Source organism: Mesoplodon densirostris, chromosome 3 (assembly GCF_025265405.1).
Source record: "Mesoplodon densirostris isolate mMesDen1 chromosome 3, mMesDen1 primary haplotype, whole genome shotgun sequence".
Lineage (NCBI taxonomy): Eukaryota > Metazoa > Chordata > Mammalia > Artiodactyla > Ziphiidae > Mesoplodon > Mesoplodon densirostris.
The window spans coordinates 131,285,854-131,312,630 of NC_082663.1; the positions used below are offsets into that span (position 1 = coordinate 131,285,854).

The 26,777-nt window shown below is 50.3% G+C and overlaps 2 protein-coding genes and 2 pseudogenes across 2 annotated transcripts; all 4 read right to left on the reverse strand.

Annotated features, from left to right (window-relative positions):
* Positions 1-705: 705 nt before the first annotated feature.
* On the reverse strand, positions 706-4,591 carry LOC132486881 (Golgi-associated RAB2 interactor protein 3-like; annotated as a pseudogene).
* A 3,937-nt stretch (positions 4,592-8,528) lies between these two features.
* On the reverse strand, positions 8,529-12,404 carry LOC132486882 (Golgi-associated RAB2 interactor protein 3-like; annotated as a pseudogene).
* A 6,654-nt stretch (positions 12,405-19,058) lies between these two features.
* On the reverse strand, positions 19,059-19,574 carry LOC132485899 (Golgi-associated RAB2B interactor protein 3-like; the record flags this gene model as incomplete). The annotated part of the gene is made up of 1 exon (XM_060092503.1): positions 19,059-19,574. A coding segment is annotated over one exon (516 nt), but the record flags the coding sequence as incomplete, so codon positions are not given.
* Positions 19,575-26,261: 6,687 nt separating this feature from the next.
* Positions 26,262-26,777, reverse strand: LOC132485901 (Golgi-associated RAB2B interactor protein 3-like; the record flags this gene model as incomplete). Its single annotated transcript, XM_060092507.1, has 1 exon — positions 26,262-26,777. A coding segment is annotated over one exon (516 nt), but the record flags the coding sequence as incomplete, so codon positions are not given.

Below are 26,777 nucleotides of genomic sequence, written 5' to 3' on the forward strand. Positions count from 1 at the left end.
CAGTTACTCTAATCCAACTGTTATCAACTGTTGTTAACAATTGAATGATTTTCATGGACTCATGAAATTTATTTACAACTTTTTTTTAAATTGGAAAGACTTTTTTATGATGGACATTTAAAAATGCATAATCTCAGTATGAAATGAGATTTCCTAATCTCATTTATGATTTTTTTTATTTTTAGAATCGCTTTCCACATGCATACATAATTTGCATAGTTCATCAGTACAGAGCATTTTGGATTATTCTGTTATTCCTTAACAATATCTCTAAACCTTTCTTGTGTTCCTGGATAGTGAGTATTTATGTCCCTTAGTTTCTTTATCTTATAGTTCTTGAAAGATCTCTTTCAGACTTTGTCATCCATCTCTTGTGCATATATTGAAAGGAAAACAACAGTGAAACAAATTGGTTGAGATATTTCTAAGGCAGTGACTGCCACTGGCTGACAGCAGTATAAAAATCATCCTGATGTCAGAGATGTTAAAATAAAATGGAAACGATAATACATTCCCATGGACATACCGCTTTGCATAAGAGCTTTTCCTCCCAGACCATCCCTCCCTTCTTTTTACCCTACAGAAATCCAGTATTGTGAATTTTGTGTTTATCATGTCCTTGTTTTTTTCTCCCCTTTTAGCAAATGTGTGCTAAACATGGAAGCCAACCGGGGCTTTGTCTGCCTCTCAGTGGTCATGTGTGAGCCTTGTTTCTGAACCAGGAATGACTCTGAAGCTCCTAAAGAAGGAGAGGATCTTACTGGATGTCTTACTTAGAGTCCCTGAACTGGTGGCGGACTGGCTGTTCCTCAGTTTGCGAGCTGTCCTCCCGTCCTTTGTCAACTTTGGAGTTTCCATGGCCAGATGAGGACCAGTGGGAGGATGATTTCTGGGTCTTGTCCCCTCCTGTCCTGTGGTGACCTTCACGTGTCCTGCGGTGATGGGAACTTTTCCTCGATGAAGACGTGTCCTTCTTTTCTTTTTTTCTCTCCAGGCTTCATCCCTGGGGTGGAAGCCCTTCTGGCTTCCATCCCGTTCAGACATGTAGCCTTCAGTCTGCAAGGTGGAGACCACGGGGTCTGCGACCTTCCCTTCAGCTCTTCCAGCAGCACGCTTGCTGGTTGTGACTGCAACTGGCAACACCATGCTCATGCTGCTCTCTGGACCATCTCCCACCGTCGAGGATGTGCTGGCATCATCCGCCAAGACCAGGTTCATGTCCTGCAAGGATAAACTGGCAGCACCTGTAATGTCCTCGCTGGATCCGCTTTCTCCTGGATCCTTGATGGTGGCTCCCGCCAGGCCCATGGTCAACCCTGCCGCTGATCCTTTGGCACTTGTCACGGCTGCAGTTGATCCATGGGGGGCACCTGCAATGGCCTCGCCAGATCCGCTTTCTCCTGGATCCTTGATGGTGGCTCCAGCCAGGCCAATGGCCATTCCTGCCGCTGATCCTTCGGCGCTTTCCACGGCTGCATTTAATCCATGGGGGGCACCTGCAGTGGTCTCACCGGATCCGCTTTCTCCTGGATCCTTGATAATGGCTTCCGCCAGGCCCATGGTCATTCCTGCCGCTGAATACTTCGGCACTTTTCACGGCTGCACTTGATCTATGGGGGCACCTGCAATGGCCTCGCTGGATCCGCTTTCTCCTGGATCCTTGATAATGGCTCCCCCCAGGCCCATGGTTAACCCTGCCGCTGATCCTTTGGCGCTTTTCACGGCTGCAGTTGATCCATGGGGGGCACCTGCAATGGCCTCGCCGGATCCGCTTTCTCCTGGATCCTTGATGGTGGCTCCAGCCAGGCCCATGGTCATTTCTGCCGCTGATACTTCGGCGCTTTTCACGGCTGCATTTGATCCATGAGGGAAACCTGCAATAGCCTCGCCAGATCTGCTTTCTCCTGGATCCTTGATAATGGCTCCCGCCAGGCCCATGGTCATTCCTGCCGCTGATACTTCGGCGCTTTTCACGGCTGCACTTGAACTATGTGGGCACCTGCAATGGCCTCGCCGGATCTGCTTTCTCCAGGATCCTTGATGGTGGCTCCTTGATGGTGGCTCCCGCCAGGCCCATGGTCAACCCTGCCGCTGATCCTTCGGCGCTTTTCACGGCTGCAGTTGATCCATGGGGGGCACCTGCAATACCTCGCCAGATCCACTTTCTCCTGGATCCTTGATGGTGGCTCCAGCCAGGCCCATGGCCATTCCTGCCGCTGATCCTTCTGCACTTTTCACGGCTGCACTTGATCTATGGGGGCACCTGCAATGGCCTCGCCGAATCCGCTTTCTCCTGGATCCTTGATAATGGCTCCCCCCAGGCCCATGGTTAACCCTGCCGCTGATCCTTTGGCGCTTTTCACGGCTGCAGTTGATCCATGGGGGGCACCTGCAATGGCCTTGCCAGATCCGCTTTCTCCTGGATCCTTGATGGTGGCTCCAGCCAGGCCCATGGTCATTTCTGCCGCTGATACTTCGGCGCTTTTCACGGCTGCATTTGATCCATGCGGGAAACCTGCAATAGCCTCGCCGGATCTGCTTTCTCCTGGATCGTTGATAATGGCTCCTGCCAGGCCCATGGTCATTCCTGCCGCTGATACTTCGTCGCTTTTCACGGCTGCACTTGAACTATGTGGGCACCTGCAATGGCCTCGCCGGATCCGCTTTCTCCAGGATCCTTGATGGTGGCTCCTTGATGGTGGCTCCCGCCAGGCCCATGGTCAACCCTGCCGCTGATCCTTCGGTGCTTTTCACGGCTGCAGTTGATCCATGGGGGGCACCTGCAATGGCCTCTCCGGATCCACTTTCTCCTGGATCCTTGATGGTGGCTCCCGCCAGACCGGTGGTCATCCCTGCCGCTGATCCTTCGGCGCTTTTCACGGCTGCAGTTGATCCTTGGGGGGCACCTGCAATGGCCTCGCCGGCTCCGCTTTCTCCTGGATCCTTGATAATGGCTCCCTCCAGGCCCATGGTTATTCCTGCCGCTGAATACTTCGGTGCTTTTCACGGCTGCACTTGATCTATGGGGGCACCTGCAATGGCCTCGCCGGATCCGATTTCTCCTGGATCCTTGATGGTGGCTCCCGCCAGGCCCACGGTCATCCCTCCTGCTGATCCTTCGGCGCTTTTTGTGGGTCCAGTCACGTCACGAAGCTTGTGAATCCCAGCCTCATCCTGATCCCTTTCTCTGTGGAGCTCTGTGGTCTGAGCCAAGGGGAGGAGAATCAGGTAAGATAGAGATGACAGAAAGTGAGATCTGAACTGTCTGCTCCTCTCTCCTCCTGGAGCTGAGCAACTCAAGGGCTTATACTTAGAATAACCTTTGAAATCACCCAGTCTAAGCTCCCATTGGATGCAAGATCCCATCTACTGCACGACTGTCAAACGGCCACTCCATTTTACTTGAACAGTCCCAGGGTCAGGGAAAGCACTGATACAATTCTCCATGATATACACTTTAATTTTATACCCTTGTGCTTCTCTCTCTGCAGGACAGACTCCTAGAAGTGGGGTTCCTGGGTCAAGGGATGCACACCTTCTGCATTTTGGTGACTACACGGGTTGGGCTGATTTGAATCAGCATGTCGGCGTCACGGGGAGACACAACGAAGGAAGGACTTCCTAACTGTGAATGATGTTCCACAACTGATGAGACTACCTGGGCTGGGGTAAGTGTTCAAGAAGCGACCAGACAATCAGGATGCTGTAGAAGGGATTACAGCCCTGGTGATGAGACCAGTGCAGCTGATATGATACCTAAGGTCTCTCTGAAATTCAGCCCTGTGGGACAAGGTGGAGAAGCACTCGGAACCTCTCCAGTGTGGTGAATCCCATAGTGATAGCTCGTTTGTCCCTGACCCTTTTCAACAATAGAAGGTATTTCCCAGGCGAGTCTCAGAGAGCACCAAAGGCTATGAAGGACCAGCTTTGCCCTGCTCTCCCAAAGCACCCTGCCCCGTGTTCTTGAGTCTCTGTGGGTGCTTCCCACTAGGATTTTGGCATCCTCTGTAGTCGCTGCATCTCCAGTTTGGAGCATCGGGGTACTGCTGTAACTGACTACCGGTGGTCTCAGGATATAGACAAGCTTTTCCCAATGGGAAAAGAGGTCTTTTTGTGCATCGGAAGAGGGGCACAGCTGCAGATAGAAAGTACGGCCGGTAGCAAGATTCAGGCACAGCTGCTGTTTCTCACGGTTGTGGATGGAGATCTTGACAGACTTCAAGGGAAGCAGCCTGGTGAGCTCTAGGGTCTTCACGGGCTTGCAACCTCTCCCCTTGGTGATCCGGGCGCATCTGACATGCTCTTCACAGACTTTCGTTGTTCGGGCCAGCAGCATGACGTCAGGTAGTGGGAAGAGGGGGCTGGTGGATGCGACGCCCACAGTCACCCTTCGGACGCGGTTGTCTAGGTCAATCAGTTCTCCTTCCTTGCTGACCTGGATAAAGTCGCTCTCAAACATGGGAGCGTACTTGAAAATGTCATACTCTCCTCCCTCGTACAGTTGTCGTTGCAGGACCCCCATGGAGGTCCTCAACACCCCCACTGAACAGTAGCTATTGGCCATGTAATGAGGTGAACTCCCACTGCTCATGGCTCTCTTCGTTCAAGACAGAGCCACCAGCCACAAATTGAGTCTCGGAGAGAGAGAGGGAACGAAAGCAACTCGTCACCTCCCTGCAGGACTCTGCCAGAGTCTCTTGGCCCGACCATATTTATACCGCAAGTCCTTTGTGACCCGTCACCATCACATCGCACACCCCTTGGTTGAGCCTCCAAGTCCCCACCCCCTTGGGGCAGGCTCACCAGCCTCCCCCTAAACCAACCACCATGTCCATAGGGAACAGGCTGACCCTGCCAGGGTATAGGTGTGGGTAGGCTGGATAGTCTTTGTAATCAAAAGGTTGAGAAAACCCTCCTGCTTTTGTAAATATCTGGGTGGTTTCCAGTCTTGTTGTTGTTACAAATCTCCCTGCAGGGATCATCTTCGTGCTTCTGCTGAATGATGTCCTGGGGATAAAATCCTGGAAGTGGACTGTGTCCTTGCTAAGGGCAGGCATCCTATGGGAATTGCTGTTCTCTGTGCCCCCAGCGTATATAACACAGTGCTGGCAGGAACTTAGAAAGAGTGCTACCTGTCAGAGTCCCATTGGTACTGTCATTTCCAGGATATGGAGAATTTTCTCACCCATTTTCTCTTTTCAAGGAGGCTAACTTTTGTTTATATTTACATTTATATTTATATTTTTTACAGTTTTAGAAACTTTTTATTGTGAAATATAACACACATTCATGAAAGTGCAGAAACCATAAATATAGCTTAATGAGTAACAAGAAAGTGAACACCCTTGTAGCTGCCACCCAGAGCAAGAAATAGAACCCTGCCAGCCCCTCTTCTGCATGCTCCCTCCCCACAAAGGGAACCCAAACTTGGTTTGTATTTTTTTTCTTTTCCTTCTTCTTTTTTATTGATGTATAGTTGATTTACAATGTTGTGTTAATTTGTGTTGTGTTAATTTCTTCTGTTAATTTCTGATTCAGTTTTTTGTATACATACATTCTTTTTCATATTCTTTTCCATTATGGTTTATCACAGGATACTGAATATAGTTCTCTGTGCTCTACAGTAGGACCGTGCTGTTTATCCATCCTGTAGTTTGTATCTGCTAATCCCAAACTCCCAATCCTTCCCTCCTTGACCCCTGCTTTTTTTTTTTTTTTTTTTTTTGGCGGTACGTGGGCCTCTCACTGTTGTGGCCTCTCTCGTTGCGGAGCACAGGCTCCAGAGCCATGGCTCACGGGCCCAGCCGCTCCGTGGCATGTGGGGTCCTCCCGGACCGGGGCACGAACCCGTGTCCCCTGTGTCGGCAGGCGGACTCCCAACCACTGCGCCACCAGGGAAGCCCGAAGCTGAGCTCTTGAACTGGAGTGACCCTTCCGAGAGGGTCTGTGTTGGGCTACGATGGCCTGACCTTCACACTCCACGTCAATCATTTCTTGCCGTGCACCTCGGGTGAGGAACCCAGGCAATTTCCAAACTCACTGCCAGCTGAAGGCTTTCTGTGGGATGCACCCCCAGCAGCTGGGGCCACAAGTCCTTCGTTGAAGAAATGCACCCCACGTGGATATTTCAAATGGAACGGTGTCTTTCAAAACATACTCTCCAATCTCCTCATTATATAGATCCTGTGGCCAAAAATAGGAAGTCACATAAAGTCCCATATTAACAACCCCCCCAGCCAAATACTTCTTTTCACAGAAACCACAGTACCCTCCACAAAGTGCACATTTGATCAGGCCACTCCCCTATTGAAAACATATCATGGCTTTGCATCCCTCCAAGGTCAGAAATCAAAATCCTTTAAATGGACCTCAAAGCCTTGCATGGCGTGGCCCCTGCTGTGTTCCCCAGCATCACATCACGCTTGCTGTGCCAGCCACGACACTGCCTTCAATATGCCTCCCACCATAGCACGTCTTCAACAATCCTGTGAAGGACCTTATTTTGCTGTAGGGAAAAAAAAACCCTTTCTAGTATGTATGTGTGTTGCCAGACTTGAAGTTTGGGACATTGGTCAGTCTGTAATCAACCATCCATTGCCTCATTGCACTTGCAGCTGCAGAATTGCTACCATGGTGATGAATATTGCTGTCCAAAATACTGGCCTTGATCTGATAGGGTGTACTGACTTACTACCCAAATTGATGTCTCCCTCCAGAGGAAGATGCCTGTTGCTTTGAAATACATAGGTATCTGTGCACGTGTCTCTTGATGAACTGTCAAGATAGAAAAGGAAATCCAGAGAAAGTGCCAGGCAGGGCACGTTGCGGTGGGCAAGTCCCCACCTCCACTTTACTACTGCACTGGAGGTGTAAACTGTGTCAACTGTGGGTCTGCTCAGCGAACGCCCTGCATAGTGGACTAACTAGGTTCACGTTAAAGAAGTCCTTTGGGGTGAGGGAGTGAGAATGCCTAATACACGCTAAGAAAGACAAAAGGTAAAGCCAAGGGTACAGAATCCTAAGATGAAGCTGTTTTAAGTAGGCTGATTCAGCCTCTGGCATAGTGAAAATCTGGGGCTCTGAGTCAAAGGCTTGGGAAAGAGTTCCCCTTTATCTCCCTCCTCTACCCCGTAACTCCTCACATTTCCGGAAGGCTTCCCCCAAATCCCTCTCAGGTCTTAGAGAACATGGCTCTTTCTCTCCTCTTACCAAGACCCACTGCTTCAAGAGTGAACTCCAAGGACACATTGATCCCCGCAATCTATTGGTCTTTGTGTATCGGAAATCACAAGATGGGATTTTCCAGCCACCCACCAGAGCAACTGAGAAGGGCTTCCTCTCATCCTCCCAAGCTACCACTCCTCCCAGAATCCGTATCTTATTTCTCACCTCCTCCACCTCTACCACTTAATTTGCTCTGCAGAGAAAGTCCCTAAGTTTTACTGGAAACCCAACTTCCATCCTAGTAGACCCTGTTGTCACAGAAGGGAATGAGCAGAGAATTGCAAGGTTGCAGATGACTCCCCGGTTCATACAAAGACACATGGGGCTTCCCTGGTGGCGCAGTGGTTGGGAGTCCACGTGCCGATGCAGGGGACACGGGTTCATGTCCCTGTCCGGGAAGATCCTACATGCCGTGGAGCCGCTGGGCCCGTGAGCCATGGCCGCTGAGCCTGTGCGTGCGGAGCCTGTGCTCCGCAATGGGAGAGGCCACAGCAGCGAGAGGCCCGCATACCGCAAAAAAAGAAACCCCAAAAACAAAAAACACACATGGTTCTCAGAGGCATTCTTCTCAAATCCAACGGTGGTTAACTGTTATCAACAGTTACTCTAATCCAACTGTTATCAACTGTTGTTAACAATTGAATGATTTTCATGGACTCATGAAATTTATTTACAACTTTTTTTTAAATTGGAAAGACTTTTTTATGATGGGCATTTAAGAATGCATAATCTCAGTATGAAATGAGATTTCATAATCTCATTTATGATTTTTTTTATTTTTAGAATCGCTTTCCACATGCATACATAATTTGCATAGTTCATCAGTACAGAGCATTTTGGATTATTCTGTTATTCCTTAACAATACCTCTAAACCTTTCTTGTGTTCCTGGATAGTGAGTATTTATGTCCCTTAGTTTCTTTATCTTATAGTTCTTGAAAGATCTCTTTCAGACTTTGTCATCCATCTCTTGTGCATATATTGAAAGGAAAACAACAGTGAAACAAATTGGTTGAGATATTTCTAAGGCAGTGACTGCCACTTGGCTGACAGCAGTATAAAAATCATCCTGATGTCAGAGATGTTAAAATAAAATGGAAACGATAATACATTCCCATGGACATACGGCTTTGCATAAGAGCTTTTCCTCCCAGACCATCCCTCCCTTCTTTTTACCCTACAGAAATCCAGTATTGTGAATTTTGTGTTTATCATGTCCTTGTTTTTTTCTCCCCTTTTAGCAAATGTGTGCTAAACATGGAAGCCAACCGGGGCTTTGTCTGCCTCTCAATGGTCATGTGTGAGCCTTGTTTCTGAACCAGGAATGACTCTGAAGCTCCTAAAGAAGGAGAGGATCTTACTGGATGTCTTACTTAGAGTCCCTGAACTGGTGGCGGACTGGCTGTTCCTCAGTTTGCGAGCTGTCCTCCCGTCCTTTGTCAACTTTGGAGTTTCCATGGCCAGATGAGGACCAGTGGGAGGATGATTTCTGGGTCTTGTCCCCTCCTGTCCTGTGGTGACCTTCACGTGTCCTGCGGTGATGGGAACTTTTCCTCGATGAAGACGTGTCCTTCTTTTCTTTTTTTCTCTCCAGGCTTCATCCCTGGGGTGGAAGCCCTTCTGGCTTCCATCCCGTTCAGACATGTAGCCTTCAGTCTGCAAGGTGGAGACCACGGGGTCTGCGACCTTCCCTTCAGCTCTTCCAGCAGCACGCTTGCTGGTTGTGACTGCAACTGGCAACACCATGCTCATGCTGCTCTCTGGACCATCTCCCACCGTCGAGGATGTGCTGGCATCATCCGCCAAGACCAGGTTCATGTCCTGCAAGGATAAACTGGCAGCACCTGTAATGTCCTCGCCGGATCTGCTTTCTCCTGGATCCTTGATGGTGGCTCCCGCCAGGCCCATGGTCAACCCTGCCGCTGATCCTTTGGCACTTGTCACGGCTGCAGTTGATCCATGGGGGGCACCTGCAATGGCCTCGCCAGATCCGCTTTCTCCTGGATCCTTGATGGTGGCTCCAGCCAGGCCAATGGCCATTCCTGCCGCTGATCCTTCGGCGCTTTCCACGGCTGCATTTAATCCATGGGGGGCACCTGCAGTGGTCTCACCGGATCCGCTTTCTCCTGGATCCTTGATAATGGCTTCCGCCAGGCCCATGGTCATTCCTGCCGCTGAATACTTCGGCACTTTTCACGGCTGCACTTGATCTATGGGGGCACCTGCAATGGCCTCGCTGGATCCGCTTTCTCCTGGATCCTTGATAATGGCTCCCCCCAGGCCCATGGTTAACCCTGCCGCTGATCCTTTGGCGCTTTTCACGGCTGCAGTTGATCCATGGGGGGCACCTGCAATGGCCTCGCCGGATCCGCTTTCTCCTGGATCCTTGATGGTGGCTCCAGCCAGGCCCATGGTCATTTCTGCCGCTGATACTTCGGCGCTTTTCACGGCTGCATTTGATCCATGAGGGAAACCTGCAATAGCCTCGCCAGATCTGCTTTCTCCTGGATCCTTGATAATGGCTCCCGCCAGGCCCATGGTCATTCCTGCCGCTGATACTTCGGCGCTTTTCACGGCTGCACTTGAACTATGTGGGCACCTGCAATGGCCTCGCCGGATCTGCTTTCTCCAGGATCCTTGATGGTGGCTCCTTGATGGTGGCTCCCGCCAGGCCCATGGTCAACCCTGCCGCTGATCCTTCGGCGCTTTTCACGGCTGCAGTTGATCCATGGGGGGCACCTGCAATACCTCGCCAGATCCACTTTCTCCTGGATCCTTGATGGTGGCTCCAGCCAGGCCCATGGCCATTCCTGCCGCTGATCCTTCTGCACTTTTCACGGCTGCACTTGACCTATGGGGGCACCTGCAATGGCCTCGCCGAATCCGCTTTCTCCTGGATCCTTGATAATGGCTCCCCCCAGGCCCATGGTTAACCCTGCCGCTGATCCTTTGGCGCTTTTCACGGCTGCAGTTGATCCATGGGGGGCACCTGCAATGGCCTTGCCAGATCCGCTTTCTCCTGGATCCTTGATGGTGGCTCCAGCCAGGCCCATGGTCATTTCTGCCGCTGATACTTCGGCGCTTTTCACGGCTGCATTTGATCCATGCGGGAAACCTGCAATAGCCTCGCCGGATCTGCTTTCTCCTGGATCGTTGATAATGGCTCCTGCCAGGCCCATGGTCATTCCTGCCGCTGATACTTCGTCGCTTTTCACGGCTGCACTTGAACTATGTGGGCACCTGCAATGGCCTCGCCGGATCCGCTTTCTCCAGGATCCTTGATGGTGGCTCCTTGATGGTGGCTCCCGCCAGGCCCATGGTCAACCCTGCCGCTGATCCTTCGGTGCTTTTCACGGCTGCAGTTGATCCATGGGGGGCACCTGCAATGGCCTCACCGGATCCACTTTCTCCTGGATCCTTGATGGTGGCTCCCGCCAGACCGGTGGTCATCCCTGCCGCTGATCCTTCGGCGCTTTTCACGGCTGCAGTTGGTCCTTGGGGGGCACCTGCAATGGCCTCGCCGGCTCCGCTTTCTCCTGGATCCTTGATAATGGCTCCCTCCAGGCCCATGGTTATTCCTGCCGCTGAATACTTCGGCGCTTTTCACGGCTGCACTTGATCTATGGGGGCACCTGCAATGGCCTCGCCGGATCCGATTTCTCCTGGATCCTTGATGGTGGCTCCCGCCAGGCCCACGGTCATCCCTCCTGCTGATCCTTCGGCGCTTTTTGTGGGTCCAGTCACGTCACGAAGCTTGTGAATCCCAGCCTCATCCTGATCCCTTTCTCTGTGGAGCTCTGTGGTCTGAGCCAAGGGGAGGAGAATCAGGTAAGATAGAGATGACAGAAAGTGAGATCTGAACTGTCTGCTCCTCTCTCCTCCTGGAGCTGAGCAACTCAAGGGCTTATACTTAGAATAACCTTTGAAATCACCCAGTCTAAGCTCCCATTGGATGCAAGATCCCATCTACTGCACGACTGTCAAACGGCCACTCCATTTTACTTGAACAGTCCCAGGGTCAGGGAAAGCACTGATACAATTCTCCATGATATACACTTTAATTTTATACCCTTGTGCTTCTCTCTCTGCAGGACAGACTCCTAGAAGTGGGGTTCCTGGGTCAAGGGATGCACACCTTCTGCATTTTGGTGACTACACGGGTTGGGCTGATTTGAATCAGCATGTCGGCGTCACGGGGAGACACAACGAAGGAAGGACTTCCTAACTGTGAATGATGTTCCACAACTGATGAGACTACCTGGGCTGGGGTAAGTGTTCAAGAAGCGACCAGACAATCAGGATGCTGTAGAAGGGATTACAGCCCTGGTGATGAGACCAGTGCAGCTGATATGATACCTAAGGTCTCTCTGAAATTCAGCCCTGTGGGACAAGGTGGAGAAGCACTCGGAACCTCTCCAGTGTGGTGAATCCCATAGTGATAGCTCGTTTGTCCCTGACCCTTTTCAACAATAGAAGGTATTTCCCAGGTGAGTCTCAGAGAGCACCAAAGGCTTTGAAGGCCCTGCTCTCCCAAAGCACCCTGCCCCGTGTTCTTGAGTCTCTGTGGGTGCTTCCCACTAGGATTTTGGCATCCTCTGTAGTCGCTGCATCTCCAGTTTGGAGCATCGGGGTACTGCTGTAACTGACTACCGGTGGTCTCAGGATATAGACAAGCTTTTCCCAATGGGAAAAGAGGTCTTTTTGTGCATCGGAAGAGGGGCACAGCTGCAGATAGAAAGTACGGCCGGTAGCAAGATTCAGGCACAGCTGCTGTTTCTCACGGTTGTGGATGGAGATCTTGACAAACTTCAAGGGAAGCAGCCTGGTGAGCTCTAGGGTCTTCACGGGCTTGCAACCTCTCCCCTTGGTGATCCCGGCGCATCTGACATGCTCTTCACAGACTTTCGTTGTTCGGGCCAGCAGCATGACGTCAGGTAGTGGGAAGAGGGGGCTGGTGGATGCGACGCCCACAGTCACCCTTCGGACGCGGTTGTCTAGGTCAATCAGTTCTCCTTCCTTGCTGACCTGGATAAAGTCGCTCTCAAACATGGGAGCGTACTTGAAAATGTCATACTCTCCTCCCTCGTACAGTTGTCGTTGCAGGACCCCCATGGAGGTCCTCAACACCCCCACTGAACAGTAGCTATTGGCCATGTAATGAGGTGAACTCCCACTGCTCATGGCTCTCTTCGTTCAAGACAGAGCCACCAGCCACAAATTGAGTCTCGGAGAGAGAGAGGGAACGAAAGCAACTCGTCACCTCCCTGCAGGACTCTGCCAGAGTCTCTTGGCCCGACCATATTTATACCGCAAGTCCTTTGTGACCCGTCACCATCACATCGCACACCCCTTGGTTGAGCCTCCAAGTCCCCACCCCCTTGGGGCAGGCTTACCAGCCTCCCCCTAAACCAACCACCATGTCCATAGGGAACAGGCTGACCCTGCCAGGGTATAGGTGTGGGTAGGCTGGATAGTCTTTGTAATCAAAAGGTTGAGAAAACCCTCCTGCTTTTGTAAATATCTGGGTGGTTTCCAGTCTTGTTGTTGTTACAAATCTCCCTGCAGGGATCATCTTCGTGCTTCTGCTGAATGATGTCCTGGGGATAAAATCCTGGAAGTGGACTGTGTCCTTGCTAAGGGCAGGCATCCTATGGGAATTGCTGTTCTCTGTGCCCCCAGCGTATATAACACAGTGCTGGCAGGAACTTAGAAAGAGTGCTACCTGTCAGAGTCCCATTGGTACTGTCATTTCCAGGATATGGAGAATTTTCTCACCCATTTTCTCTTTTCAAGGAGGCTAACTTTTGTTTATATTTACATTTATATTTATATTTTTTACAGTTTTAGAAACTTTTTATTGTGAAATATAACACACATTCATGAAAGTGCAGAAACCATAAATATAGCTTAATGAGTAACAAGAAAGTGAACACCCTTGTAGCTGCCACCCAGAGCAAGAAATAGAACCCTGCCAGCCCCTCTTCTGCATGCTCCCTCCCCACAAAGGGAACCCAAACTTGGTTTGTATTTCTTTTCTTTTCCTTCTTCTTTTTTATTGATGTATAGTTGATTTACAATGTTGTGTTAATTTGTGTTGTGTTAATTTCTTCTGTTAATTTCTGATTCAGTTTTTTGTATACATACATTCTTTTTCATATTCTTTCCATTATGGTTTATCACAGGATACTTAATATAGTTCTCTGTGCTCTACAGTAGGACCCTGCTGTTTATCCATCCTGTAGTTTGTATCTGCTAATCCCAAACTCCCAATCCTTCCCTCCTTGACCCCTGCTGTTTTTTTTTGTTTTTTTTTTTTTGCGGTACGTGGGCCTCTCACTGTTGTGGCCTCTCTCGTTGCGGAGCACAGGCTCCGGAGCCATGGCTCACGGGCCCAGCCGCTCCGTGGCATGTGGGGTCCTCCCGGACCGGGGCACGAACCCGTGTCCCCTGTGTCGGCAGGCGGACTCCCAACCACTGCGCCACCAGGGAAGCCCGAAGCTGAGCTCTTGAACTGGAGTGACCCTTCCGAGAGGGTCTGTGTTGGGCTACGATGGCCTGACCTTCACACTCCACGTCAATCATTTCTTGCCGTGCACCTCGGGTGAGGAACCCAGGCAATTTCCAAACTCACTGCCAGCTGAAGGCTTTCTGTGGGATGCACCCCCAGCAGCTGGGGCCACAAGTCCTTCGTTGAAGAAATGCACCCCACGTGGATATTTCAAATGGAACGGTGTCTTTCAAAACATACTCTCCAATCTCCTCATTATATAGATCCTGTGGCCAAAAATAGGAAGTCACATAAAGTCCCATATTAACAACCCCCCCAGCCAAATACTTCTTTTCACAGAAACCACAGTACCCTCCACAAAGTGCACATTTGATCAGGCCACTCCCCTATTGAAAACATATCATGGCTTTGCATCCCTCCAAGGTCAGAAATCAAAATCCTTTAAATGGACCTCAAAGCCTTGCATGGCGTGGCCCCTGCTGTGTTCCCCAGCATCACATCACGCTTGCTGTGCCAGCCACGACACTGCCTTCAATATGCCTCCCACCATAGCACGTCTTCAACAATCCTGTGAAGGACCTTATTTTGCTGTAGGGAAAAAAAACCCTTTCTAGTATGTATGTGTGTTGCCAGACTTGAAGTTTGGGACATTGGTCAGTCTGTAATCAACCATCCATTGCCTCATTGCACTTGCAGCTGCAGAATTGCTACCATGGTGATGAATATTGCTGTCCAAAATATTGGCCTTGATCTGATAGGGTGTACTGACTTGCTACCCAAATTGATGTCTCCCTCCAGAGGAAGATGCCTGTTGCTTTGAAATACGTAGGTATCTGTGCACGTGTCTCTTGATGAACTGTCAAGATAGAAAAGGAAATCCAGAGAAAGTGCCAGGCAGGGCACGTTGCGGTGGGCAAGTCCCCACCTCCACTTTACTACTGCACTGGAGGTGTAAACTGTGTCAACTGTGGGTCTGCTCAGCGAACGCCCTGCATAGTGGACTAACTAGGTTCACGTTAAAGAAGTCCTTTGGGGTGAGGGAGTGAGAATGCCTAATACACGCTAAGAAAGACAAAAGGTAAAGCCAAGGGTACAGAATCCTAAGATGAAGCTGTTTTAAGTAGGCTGATTCAGCCTCTGGCATAGTGAAAATCTGGGGCTCTGAGTCAAAGGCTTGGGAAAGAGTTCCCCTTTATCTCCCTCCTCTACCCCGTAACTCCTCACATTTCCGGAAGGCTTCCCCCAAATCCCTCTCAGGTCTTAGAGAACATGGCTCTTTCTCTCCTCTTACCAAGACCCACTGCTTCAAGAGTGAACTCCAAGGACACATTGATCCCCGCAATCTATTGGTCTTTGTGTATCGGAAATCACAAGATGGGATTTTCCAGCCACCCACCAGAGCAACTGAGAAGGGCTTCCTCTCATCCTCCCAAGCTACCACTCCTCCCAGAATCCGTATCTTATTTCTCACCTCCTCCACCTCTACCACTTAATTTGCTCTGCAGAGAAAGTCCCTAAGTTTTACTGGAAACCCAACTTCCATCCTAGTAGACCCTGTTGTCACAGAAGGGAATGAGCAGAGAATTGCAAGGCTAGCAGATGACTCCCCGGTTCATACAAAGACACATGGGGCTTCCCTGGTGGCGCAGTGGTTGGGAGTCCACCTGCCGATGGAGGGGACACGGGTTCGTGTCCCTGTCCGGGAAGATCCTACATGCCGTGGAGCCGCTGGGCCCGTGAGCCATGGCTGCTGAGCCTGTGCGTCCGAAGCCTGTGCTCCGCAATGGGAGAGGCCACAGCAGCGAGAGGCCCGCATACCGCAAAAAAAGAAACCCCAAAAACAAAAAACACACATGGTTCTCAGAGGCATTCTTCTCAAATCCAACGGTGGTTAACTGTTACCAACAGTTACTCTAATCCAACTGTTATCAACTGTTGTTAACAATTGAATGATTTTCATGGACTCATGAAATTTATTTACAACTTTTTTTTAAATTGGAAAGACTTTTTTATGATGGGCATTTAAGAATGCATAATCTCAGTATGAAATGAGATTTCATAATCTCATTTATGATTTTTTTTATTTTTAGAATCGCTTTCCACATGCATACATAATTTGCATAGTTCATCAGTACAGAGCATTTTGGATTATTCTGTTATTCCTTAACAATACCTCTAAACCTTTCTTGTGTTCCTGGATAGTGAGTATTTATGTCCCTTAGTTTCTTTATCTTATAGTTCTTGAAAGATCTCTTTCAGACTTTGTCATCCATCTCTTGTGCATATATTAAAAGGAAAACAACAGTGAAACAAATTGGTTGAGATATTTCTAAGGCAGTGACTGCCACTTGGCTGACAGCAGTATAAAAATCATCCTGATGTCAGAGATGTTAAAATAAAATGGAAACGATAATACATTCCCATGGACATACCCTTTGCATAATAGAAAAATTCCCACTCTGTTGAAGCTTTTCCTCCCAGACCATCCCTCCCTTCTTTTTACCCTACAGAAATCCAGTATTGTGAATTTTGTGTTTATCATGTCCTTGTTTTTTTCTCCCCTTTTAGCAAATGTGTGCTAAACATGGAAGCCAACCAGGGCTTTGTCTGCCTCTCAGTGGTCATGTGTGAGCCTTGTTTCTGAACCAGGAATGACTCTGAAGCTCCTAAAGAAGGAGAGGATCTTACTGGATGTCTTACTTAGAGTCCCTGAACTGGTGGCGGACTGGCTGTTCCTCAGTTTGCGAGCTGTCCTCCCGTCCTTTGTCAACTTTGGAGTTTCCATGGCCAGATGAGGACCAGTGGGAGGATGATTTCTGGGTCTTGTCCCCTCCTGTCCTGTGGTGACCTTCACGTGTCCTGCGGTGATGGGAACTTTTCCTCGATGAAGACGTGTCCTTCTTTTCTTTTTTTCTCTCCAGGCTTCATCCCTGGGGTGGAAGCCCTTCTGGCTTCCATCCCGTTCAGACATGTAGCCTTCAGTCTGCAAGGTGGAGACCACGGGGTCTGCGACCTTCCGTTCAGCTCTTCCAGCAGCAGGCTTGCTGGTTGTGACTGCAACTGGCAACACCATGCTCATGCTGCTCTCTGGACCATCTGCCACCGTCGAGGATGTGCTGGCAACATCCGCCAAGACCAGGTTCGTGTCCTGCAAGGATAAGCTGGCAGCACCTGTAATGTCCTCGCCGGATCCGCTTTCTCCTGGATCCTTGATGGTGGCTCCCGCCAGGCCCATGGTCAACCCTGCCGCTGATCCTTCGGCACTTTTCACGGCTGCAGTTGATCCATGGGGGGCACCTGCAATGGCCTCACCAGATCCGCTTTCTCCTGGATCCTTGATGGTGGCTCCAGCCAGGCCAATGGCCATTCCTGCCGCTGATCCTTCGGCGCTTTCAACGGCTGCATTTAATCCATGGGGGGCACCTGCAGTGGCCTCACCGGATCCGCTTTCTCCTGGATCCTTGATAATGGCTTCCGCCAGGCCCATGGTCATTCCTGCCGCTGAATACTTCGGCACTTTTCACGGCTGCACTTGATCTATGGGGGCACCTGCAATGGCCTCGCCGGATCCGCTTTCTCCTGGATCCTTGATAATGGCTCCCCCCAGGCCCATGGTTAACCCTGCCGCTGATCCTTTGGCGCTTTTCACGGCTGCAGTTGATCCATGGGGGGCACCTGCAATGGCCTCGCCAGATCTGCTTTCTCCTGGATCCTTGATGGTGGCTCCAGCCAGGCCCATGGTCATTTCTGCTGCTGATACTTCGGCGCTTTTCACGGCTGCATTTGATCCATGCGGGAAACCTGCAATAGCCTCGCCGGATCTGCTTTCTCCTGGATCCTTGATAATGGCTCCCGCCAGGCCCCTGGTCATTCCTGCCGCTGATACTTCGTCGCTTTTCACGGCTGCAGTTGAACTATGTGGGCACCTGCAATGGCCTCGCCGGATCCGCTTTCTCCAGGATCCTTGATGGTGGCTCCTTGATGGTGGCTCCCGCCAGGCCCATGGTCAACCCTGCCGCTGATTCTTCGGCGCTTTTCACGGCTGCATTTGATCCATGGGGGAAACCTGCAATGGCCTCGCCAGATCCGCTTTCTCCTGGATCCTTGATGGTGGCTCCAGCCAGGCCCATGGCCATTCCTGCCGCTGATCCTTCGGCACTTTTCACGGCTGCATTTGATCCATGGGGGGCACCTGCAATGGCCTCGCCGGCTCCGCTTTCTCCTGGATCCTTGATAATGGCTCCCGCCAGGCCCATGGTCATTCCTGCCGCTGAATACTTCGGTGCTTTTCACGGCTGCACTTGATCTATGGGGGCACCTGCAGTGGCCTCGCCGATTCCGCTTTCTCCTGGATCCTTGATGGTGGCTCCCGCCAGGCCCACGGTCATCCCTCCTGCTGATCCTTCGGCGCTTTTTGTGGGTCCAGTCACGTCACGAAGCTTGTGAATCCCAGCCTCATCCTGATCCCTTTCTCTGTGGAGCTCTGTGGTCTGAGCCAAGGGGAGGAGAATCAGGTAAGATAGAGATGACAGAAAGTGAGATCTGAACTGTCTGCTCCTCTGTCATCCTGGAGCTGAGCAACTCAAGGGCTTATACTTAGAATAACCTTTGAAATCACCCAGTCTAAGCTCCCATTGGATGCAAGATCCCATCTACTGCACGACTGTCAAACGGCCACTCCATTTTACTTGAACAGTCCCAGGGTCAGGGAAAGCACTGATACAATTCTCCATGATATACACTTTAATTTTATACCCTTGCGCTTCTCTCTCTGCAGGACAGACTCCTAGAAGTGGGGTTCCTGGGTCAAGGGATGCACACCTTCTGCATTTTGGTGACTACACGGGTTGGGCTGATTTGAATCAGCATGTCGGCGTCACGGGGAGACACAACGAAGGAAGGACTTCCTAACTGTGAATGATGTTCCACAACTGATGAGACTACCTGGGCTGGGGTAAGTGTTCAAGAAGCGACCAGACAATCAGGATGCTGTAGAAGGGATTACAGCCCTGGTGATGAGACCAGTGCAGCTGATATGATACCTAAGGTCTCTCTGAAATTCAGCCCTGTGGGACAAGGTGGAGAAGCACTCGGAACCTCTCCAGTGTGGTGAATCCCATAGTGATAGCTCGTTTGTCCCTGACCCTTTTCAACAATAGAAGGTATTTCCCAGGTGAGTCTCAGAGAGCACCAAAGGCTTTGAAGGCCCTGCTCTCCCAAAGCACCCTGCCCCGTGTTCTTGAGTCTCTGTGGGTGCTTCCCACTAGGATTTTGGCATCCTCTGTAGTCGCTGCATCTCCAGTTTGGAGCATCGGGGTACTGCTGTAACTGACTACCGGTGGTCTCAGGATATAGACAAGCTTTTCCCAATGGGAAAAGAGGTCTTTTTGTGCATCGGAAGAGGGGCACAGCTGCAGATAGAAAGTACGGCCGGTAGCAAGATTCAGGCACAGCTGCTGTTTCTCACGGTTGTGGATGGAGATCTTGACAAACTTCAAGGGAAGCAGCCTGGTGAGCTCTAGGGTCTTCACGGGCTTGCAACCTCTCCCCTTGGTGATCCCGGCGCATCTGACATGCTCTTCACAGACTTTCGTTGTTCGGGCCAGCAGCATGACGTCAGGTAGTGGGAAGAGGGGGCTGGTGGATGCGACGCCCACAGTCACCCTTCGGACGCGGTTGTCTAGGTCAATCAGTTCTCCTTCCTTGCTGACCTGGATAAAGTCGCTCTCAAACATGGGAGCGTACTTGAAAATGTCATACTCTCCTCCCTCGTACAGTTGTCGTTGCAGGACCCCCATGGAGGTCCTCAACACCCCCACTGAACAGTAGCTATTGGCCATGTAATGAGGTGAACTCCCACTGCTCATGGCTCTCTTCGTTCAAGACAGAGCCACCAGCCACAAATTGAGTCTCGGAGAGAGAGAGGGAACGAAAGCAACTCGTCACCTCCCTGCAGGACTCTGCCAGAGTCTCTTGGCCCGACCATATTTATACCGCAAGTCCTTTGTGACCCGTCACCATCACATCGCACACCCCTTGGTTGAGCCTCCAAGTCCCCACCCCCTTGGGGCAGGCTTACCAGCCTCCCCCTAAACCAACCACCATGTCCATAGGGAACAGGCTGACCCTGCCAGGGTATAGGTGTGGGTAGGCTGGATAGTCTTTGTAATCAAAAGGTTGAGAAAACCCTCCTGCTTTTGTAAATATCTGGGTGGTTTCCAGTCTTGTTGTTGTTACAAATCTCCCTGCAGGGATCATCTTCGTGCTTCTGCTGAATGATGTCCTGGGGATAAAATCCTGGAAGTGGACTGTGTCCTTGCTAAGGGCAGGCATCCTATGGGAATTGCTGTTCTCTGTGCCCCCAGCGTATATAACACAGTGCTGGCAGGAACTTAGAAAGAGTGCTACCTGTCAGAGTCCCATTGGTACTGTCATTTCCAGGATATGGAGAATTTTCTCACCCATTTTCTCTTTTCAAGGAGGCTAACTTTTGTTTATATTTACATTTATATTTATATTTTTTACAGTTTTAGAAACTTTTTATTGTGAAATATAACACACATTCATGAAAGTGCAGAAACCATAAATATAGCTTAATGAGTAACAAGAAAGTGAACACCCTTGTAGCTGCCACCCAGAGCAAGAAATAGAACCCTGCCAGCCCCTCTTCTGCATGCTCCCTCCCCACAAAGGGAACCCAAACTTGGTTTGTATTTCTTTTCTTTTCCTTCTTCTTTTTTATTGATGTATAGTTGATTTACAATGTTGTGTTAATTTGTGTTGTGTTAATTTCTTCTGTTAATTTCTGATTCAGTTTTTTGTATACATACATTCTTTTTCATATTCTTTCCATTATGGTTTATCACAGGATACTTAATATAGTTCTCTGTGCTCTACAGTAGGACCCTGCTGTTTATCCATCCTGTAGTTTGTATCTGCTAATCCCAAACTCCCAATCCTTCCCTCCTTGACCCCTGCTGTTTTTTTTTTTTTTTTTTTTTTTTTTTTTTTTGCGGTACGTGGGCCTCTCACTGTTGTGGCCTCTCTCGTTGCGGAGCACAGGCTCCGGAGCCATGGCTCACGGGCCCAGCCGCTCCGTGGCATGTGGGGTCCTCCCGGACCGGGGCACGAACCCGTGTCCCCTGTGTCGGCAGGCGGACTCCCAACCACTGCGCCACCAGGGAAGCCCGAAGCTGAGCTCTTGAACTGGAGTGACCCTTCCGAGAGGGTCTGTGTTGGGCTACGATGGCCTGACCTTCACACTCCACGTCAATCATTTCTTGCCGTGCACCTCAGGTGAGGAACCCAGGCAATTTCCAAACTCACTGCCAGCTGAAGGCTTTCTGTGGGATGCACCCCCAGCAGCTGGGGCCACAAGTCCTTCGTTGAAGAAATGCACCCCACGTGGATATTTCAAATGGAACGGTGTCTTTCAAAACATACTCTCCAATCTCCTCATTATATAGATCCTGTGGCCAAAAATAGGAAGTCACATAAAGTCCCATATTAACAACCCCCCCAGCCAAATACTTCTTTTCACAGAAACCACAGTACCCTCCACAAAGTGCACATTTGATCAGGCCACTCCCCTATTGAAAACATATCATGGCTTTGCATCCCTCCAAGGTCAGAAATCAAAATCCTTTAAATGGACCTCAAAGCCTTGCATGGCGTGGCCCCTGCTGTGTTCCCCAGCATCACATCACGCTTGCTGTGCCAGCCACGACACTGCCTTCAATATGCCTCCCACCATAGCACGTCTTCAACAATCCTGTGAAGGACCTTATTTTGCTGTAGGGAAAAAAAACCCTTTCTAGTATGTATGTGTGTTGCCAGACTTGAAGTTTGGGACATTGGTCAGTCTGTAATCAACCATCCATTGCCTCATTGCACTTGCAGCTGCAGAATTGCTACCATGGTGATGAATATTGCTGTCCAAAATATTGGCCTTGATCTGATAGGGTGTACTGACTTGCTACCCAAATTGATGTCTCCCTCCAGAGGAAGATGCCTGTTGCTTTGAAATACGTAGGTATCTGTGCACGTGTCTCTTGATGAACTGTCAAGATAGAAAAGGAAATCCAGAGAAAGTGCCAGGCAGGGCACGTTGCGGTGGGCAAGTCCCCACCTCCACTTTACTACTGCACTGGAGGTGTAAACTGTGTCAACTGTGGGTCTGCTCAGCGAACGCCCTGCATAGTGGACTAACTAGGTTCATGTTAAAGAAGTCCTTTGGGGTGAGGGAGTGAGAATGCCTAATACACGCTAAGAAAGACAAAAGGTAAAGCCAAGGGTACAGAATCCTAAGATGAAGCTGTTTTAAGTAGGCTGATTCAGCCTCTGGCATAGTGAAAATCTGGGGCTCTGAGTCAAAGGCTTGGGAAAGAGTTCCCCTTTATCTCCCTCCTCTACCCCGTAACTCCTCACATTTCCGGAAGGCTTCCCCCAAATCCCTCTCAGGTCTTAGAGAACATGGCTCTTTCTCTCCTCTTACCAAGACCCAGTGCTTCAAGAGTGAACTCCAAGGACACACTGATCCCCGCAATCTATTGGTCTTTGTGTATCGGAAATCACAAGATGGGATTTTCCAGCCACCCACCAGAGCAACTGAGAAGGGCTTCCTCTCATCCTCCCAAGCTACCACTCCTCCCAGAATCCGTATCTTATTTCTCACCTCCTCCACCTCTACCACTTAATTTGCTCTGCAGAGAAAGTCCCTAAGTTTTACTGGAAACCCAACTTCCATCCTAGTAGACCCTGTTGTCACAGAAGGGAATGAGCAGAGAATTGCAAGGCTAGCAGATGACTCCCCGGTTCATACAAAGACACATGGGGCTTCCCTGGTGGCGCAGTGGTTGGGAGTCCACCTGCCGATGGAGGGGACACGGGTTCGTGTCCCTGTCCGGGAAGATCCTACATGCCGTTGAGCCGCTGGGCCCGTGAGCCATGGCCGCTGAGCCTGTGCGTCCGGAGCCTGTGCTCTGCAATGGGAGAGGCCACAGCAGCGAGAGGCCCGCATACCGCAAAAAAAGAAACCCCAAAAACAAAAAACACACATGGTTCTCAGAGGCATTCTTCTCAAATCCAACGGTGGTTAACTGTTACCAACAGTTACTCTAATCCAACTGTTATCAACTGTTGTTAACAATTGAATGATTTTCATGGACTCATGAAATTTATTTACAACTTTTTTTTAAATTGGAAAGACTTTTTTATGATGGGCATTTAAGAATGCATAATCTCAGTATGAAATGAGATTTCATAATCTCATTTATGATTTTTTTTATTTTTAGAATCGCTTTCCACATGCATACATAATTTGCATAGTTCATCAGTACAGAGCATTTTGGATTATTCTGTTATTCCTTAACAATACCTCTAAACCTTTCTTGTGTTCCTGGATAGTGAGTATTTATGTCCCTTAGTTTCTTTATCTTATAGTTCTTGAAAGATCTCTTTCAGACTTTGTCATCCATCTCTTGTGCATATATTAAAAGGAAAACAACAGTGAAACAAATTGGTTGAGATATTTCTAAGGCAGTGACTGCCACTTGGCTGACAGCAGTATAAAAATCATCCTGATGTCAGAGATGTTAAAATAAAATGGAAACGATAATACATTCCCATGGACATACCCTTTGCATAATAGAAAAATTCCCACTCTGTTGAAGCTTTTCCTCCCAGACCATCCCTCCCTTCTTTTTACCCTACAGAAATCCAGTATTGTGAATTTTGTGTTTATCATGTCCTTGTTTTTTTCTCCCCTTTTAGCAAATGTGTGCTAAACATGGAAGCCAACCAGGGCTTTGTCTGCCTCTCAGTGGTCATGTGTGAGCCTTGTTTCTGAACCAGGAATGACTCTGAAGCTCCTAAAGAAGGAGAGGATCTTACTGGATGTCTTACTTAGAGTCCCTGAACTGGTGGCGGACTGGCTGTTCCTCAGTTTGCGAGCTGTCCTCCCGTCCTTTGTCAACTTTGGAGTTTCCATGGCCAGATGAGGACCAGTGGGAGGATGATTTCTGGGTCTTGTCCCCTCCTGTCCTGTGGTGACCTTCACGTGTCCTGCGGTGATGGGAACTTTTCCTCGATGAAGACGTGTCCTTCTTTTCTTTTTTTCTCTCCAGGCTTCATCCCTGGGGTGGAAGCCCTTCTGGCTTCCATCCCGTTCAGACATGTAGCCTTCAGTCTGCAAGGTGGAGACCACGGGGTCTGCGACCTTCCGTTCAGCTCTTCCAGCAGCAGGCTTGCTGGTTGTGACTGCAACTGGCAACACCATGCTCATGCTGCTCTCTGGACCATCTGCCACCGTCGAGGATGTGCTGGCAACATCCGCCAAGACCAGGTTCGTGTCCTGCAAGGATAAGCTGGCAGCACCTGTAATGTCCTCGCCGGATCCGCTTTCTCCTGGATCCTTGATGGTGGCTCCCGCCAGGCCCATGGTCAACCCTGCCGCTGATCCTTCGGCACTTTTCACGGCTGCAGTTGATCCATGGGGGGCACCTGCAATGGCCTCACCAGATCCGCTTTCTCCTGGATCCTTGATGGTGGCTCCAGCCAGGCCAATGGCCATTCCTGCCGCTGATCCTTCGGCGCTTTCAACGGCTGCATTTAATCCATGGGGGGCACCTGCAGTGGCCTCACCGGATCCGCTTTCTCCTGGATCCTTGATAATGGCTTCCGCCAGGCCCATGGTCATTCCTGCCGCTGAATACTTCGGCACTTTTCACGGCTGCACTTGATCTATGGGGGCACCTGCAATGGCCTCGCCGGATCCGCTTTCTCCTGGATCCTTGATAATGGCTCCCCCCAGGCCCATGGTTAACCCTGCCGCTGATCCTTTGGCGCTTTTCACGGCTGCAGTTGATCCATGGGGGGCACCTGCAATGGCCTCGCCAGATCTGCTTTCTCCTGGATCCTTGATGGTGGCTCCAGCCAGGCCCATGGTCATTTCTGCTGCTGATACTTCGGCGCTTTTCACGGCTGCATTTGATCCATGCGGGAAACCTGCAATAGCCTCGCCGGATCTGCTTTCTCCTGGATCCTTGATAATGGCTCCCGCCAGGCCCCTGGTCATTCCTGCCGCTGATACTTCGTCGCTTTTCACGGCTGCAGTTGAACTATGTGGGCACCTGCAATGGCCTCGCCGGATCCGCTTTCTCCAGGATCCTTGATGGTGGCTCCTTGATGGTGGCTCCCGCCAGGCCCATGGTCAACCCTGCCGCTGATTCTTCGGCGCTTTTCACGGCTGCATTTGATCCATGGGGGAAACCTGCAATGGCCTCGCCAGATCCGCTTTCTCCTGGATCCTTGATGGTGGCTCCAGCCAGGCCCATGGCCATTCCTGCCGCTGATCCTTCGGCACTTTTCACGGCTGCATTTGATCCATGGGGGGCACCTGCAATGGCCTCGCCGGCTCCGCTTTCTCCTGGATCCTTGATAATGGCTCCCGCCAGGCCCATGGTCATTCCTGCCGCTGAATACTTCGGTGCTTTTCACGGCTGCACTTGATCTATGGGGGCACCTGCAGTGGCCTCGCCGATTCCGCTTTCTCCTGGATCCTTGATGGTGGCTCCCGCCAGGCCCACGGTCATCCCTCCTGCTGATCCTTCGGCGCTTTTTGTGGGTCCAGTCACGTCACGAAGCTTGTGAATCCCAGCCTCATCCTGATCCCTTTCTCTGTGGAGCTCTGTGGTCTGAGCCAAGGGGAGGAGAATCAGGTAAGATAGAGATGACAGAAAGTGAGATCTGAACTGTCTGCTCCTCTGTCATCCTGGAGCTGAGCAACTCAAGGGCTTATACTTAGAATAACCTTTGAAATCACCCAGTCTAAGCTCCCATTGGATGCAAGATCCCATCTACTGCACGACTGTCAAACGGCCACTCCATTTTACTTGAACAGTCCCAGGGTCAGGGAAAGCACTGATACAATTCTCCATGATATACACTTTAATTTTATACCCTTGCGCTTCTCTCTCTGCAGGACAGACTCCTAGAAGTGGGGTTCCTGGGTCAAGGGATGCACACCTTCTGCATTTTGGTGACTACACGGGTTGGGCTGATTTGAATCAGCATGTCGGCGTCACGGGGAGACACAACGAAGGAAGGACTTCCTAACTGTGAATGATGTTCCACAACTGATGAGACTACCTGGGCTGGGGTAAGTGTTCAAGAAGCGACCAGACAATCAGGATGCTGTAGAAGGGATTACAGCCCTGGTGATGAGACCAGTGCAGCTGATATGATACCTAAGGTCTCTCTGAAATTCAGCCCTGTGGGACAAGGTGGAGAAGCACTCGGAACCTCTCCAGTGTGGTGAATCCCATAGTGATAGCTCGTTTGTCCCTGACCCTTTTCAACAATAGAAGGTATTTCCCAGGTGAGTCTCAGAGAGCACCAAAGGCTTTGAAGGCCCTGCTCTCCCAAAGCACCCTGCCCCGTGTTCTTGAGTCTCTGTGGGTGCTTCCCACTAGGATTTTGGCATCCTCTGTAGTCGCTGCATCTCCAGTTTGGAGCATCGGGGTACTGCTGTAACTGACTACCGGTGGTCTCAGGATATAGACAAGCTTTTCCCAATGGGAAAAGAGGTCTTTTTGTGCATCGGAAGAGGGGCACAGCTGCAGATAGAAAGTACGGCCGGTAGCAAGATTCAGGCACAGCTGCTGTTTCTCACGGTTGTGGATGGAGATCTTGACAAACTTCAAGGGAAGCAGCCTGGTGAGCTCTAGGGTCTTCACGGGCTTGCAACCTCTCCCCTTGGTGATCCCGGCGCATCTGACATGCTCTTCACAGACTTTCGTTGTTCGGGCCAGCAGCATGACGTCAGGTAGTGGGAAGAGGGGGCTGGTGGATGCGACGCCCACAGTCACCCTTCGGACGCGGTTGTCTAGGTCAATCAGTTCTCCTTCCTTGCTGACCTGGATAAAGTCGCTCTCAAACATGGGAGCGTACTTGAAAATGTCATACTCTCCTCCCTCGTACAGTTGTCGTTGCAGGACCCCCATGGAGGTCCTCAACACCCCCACTGAACAGTAGCTATTGGCCATGTA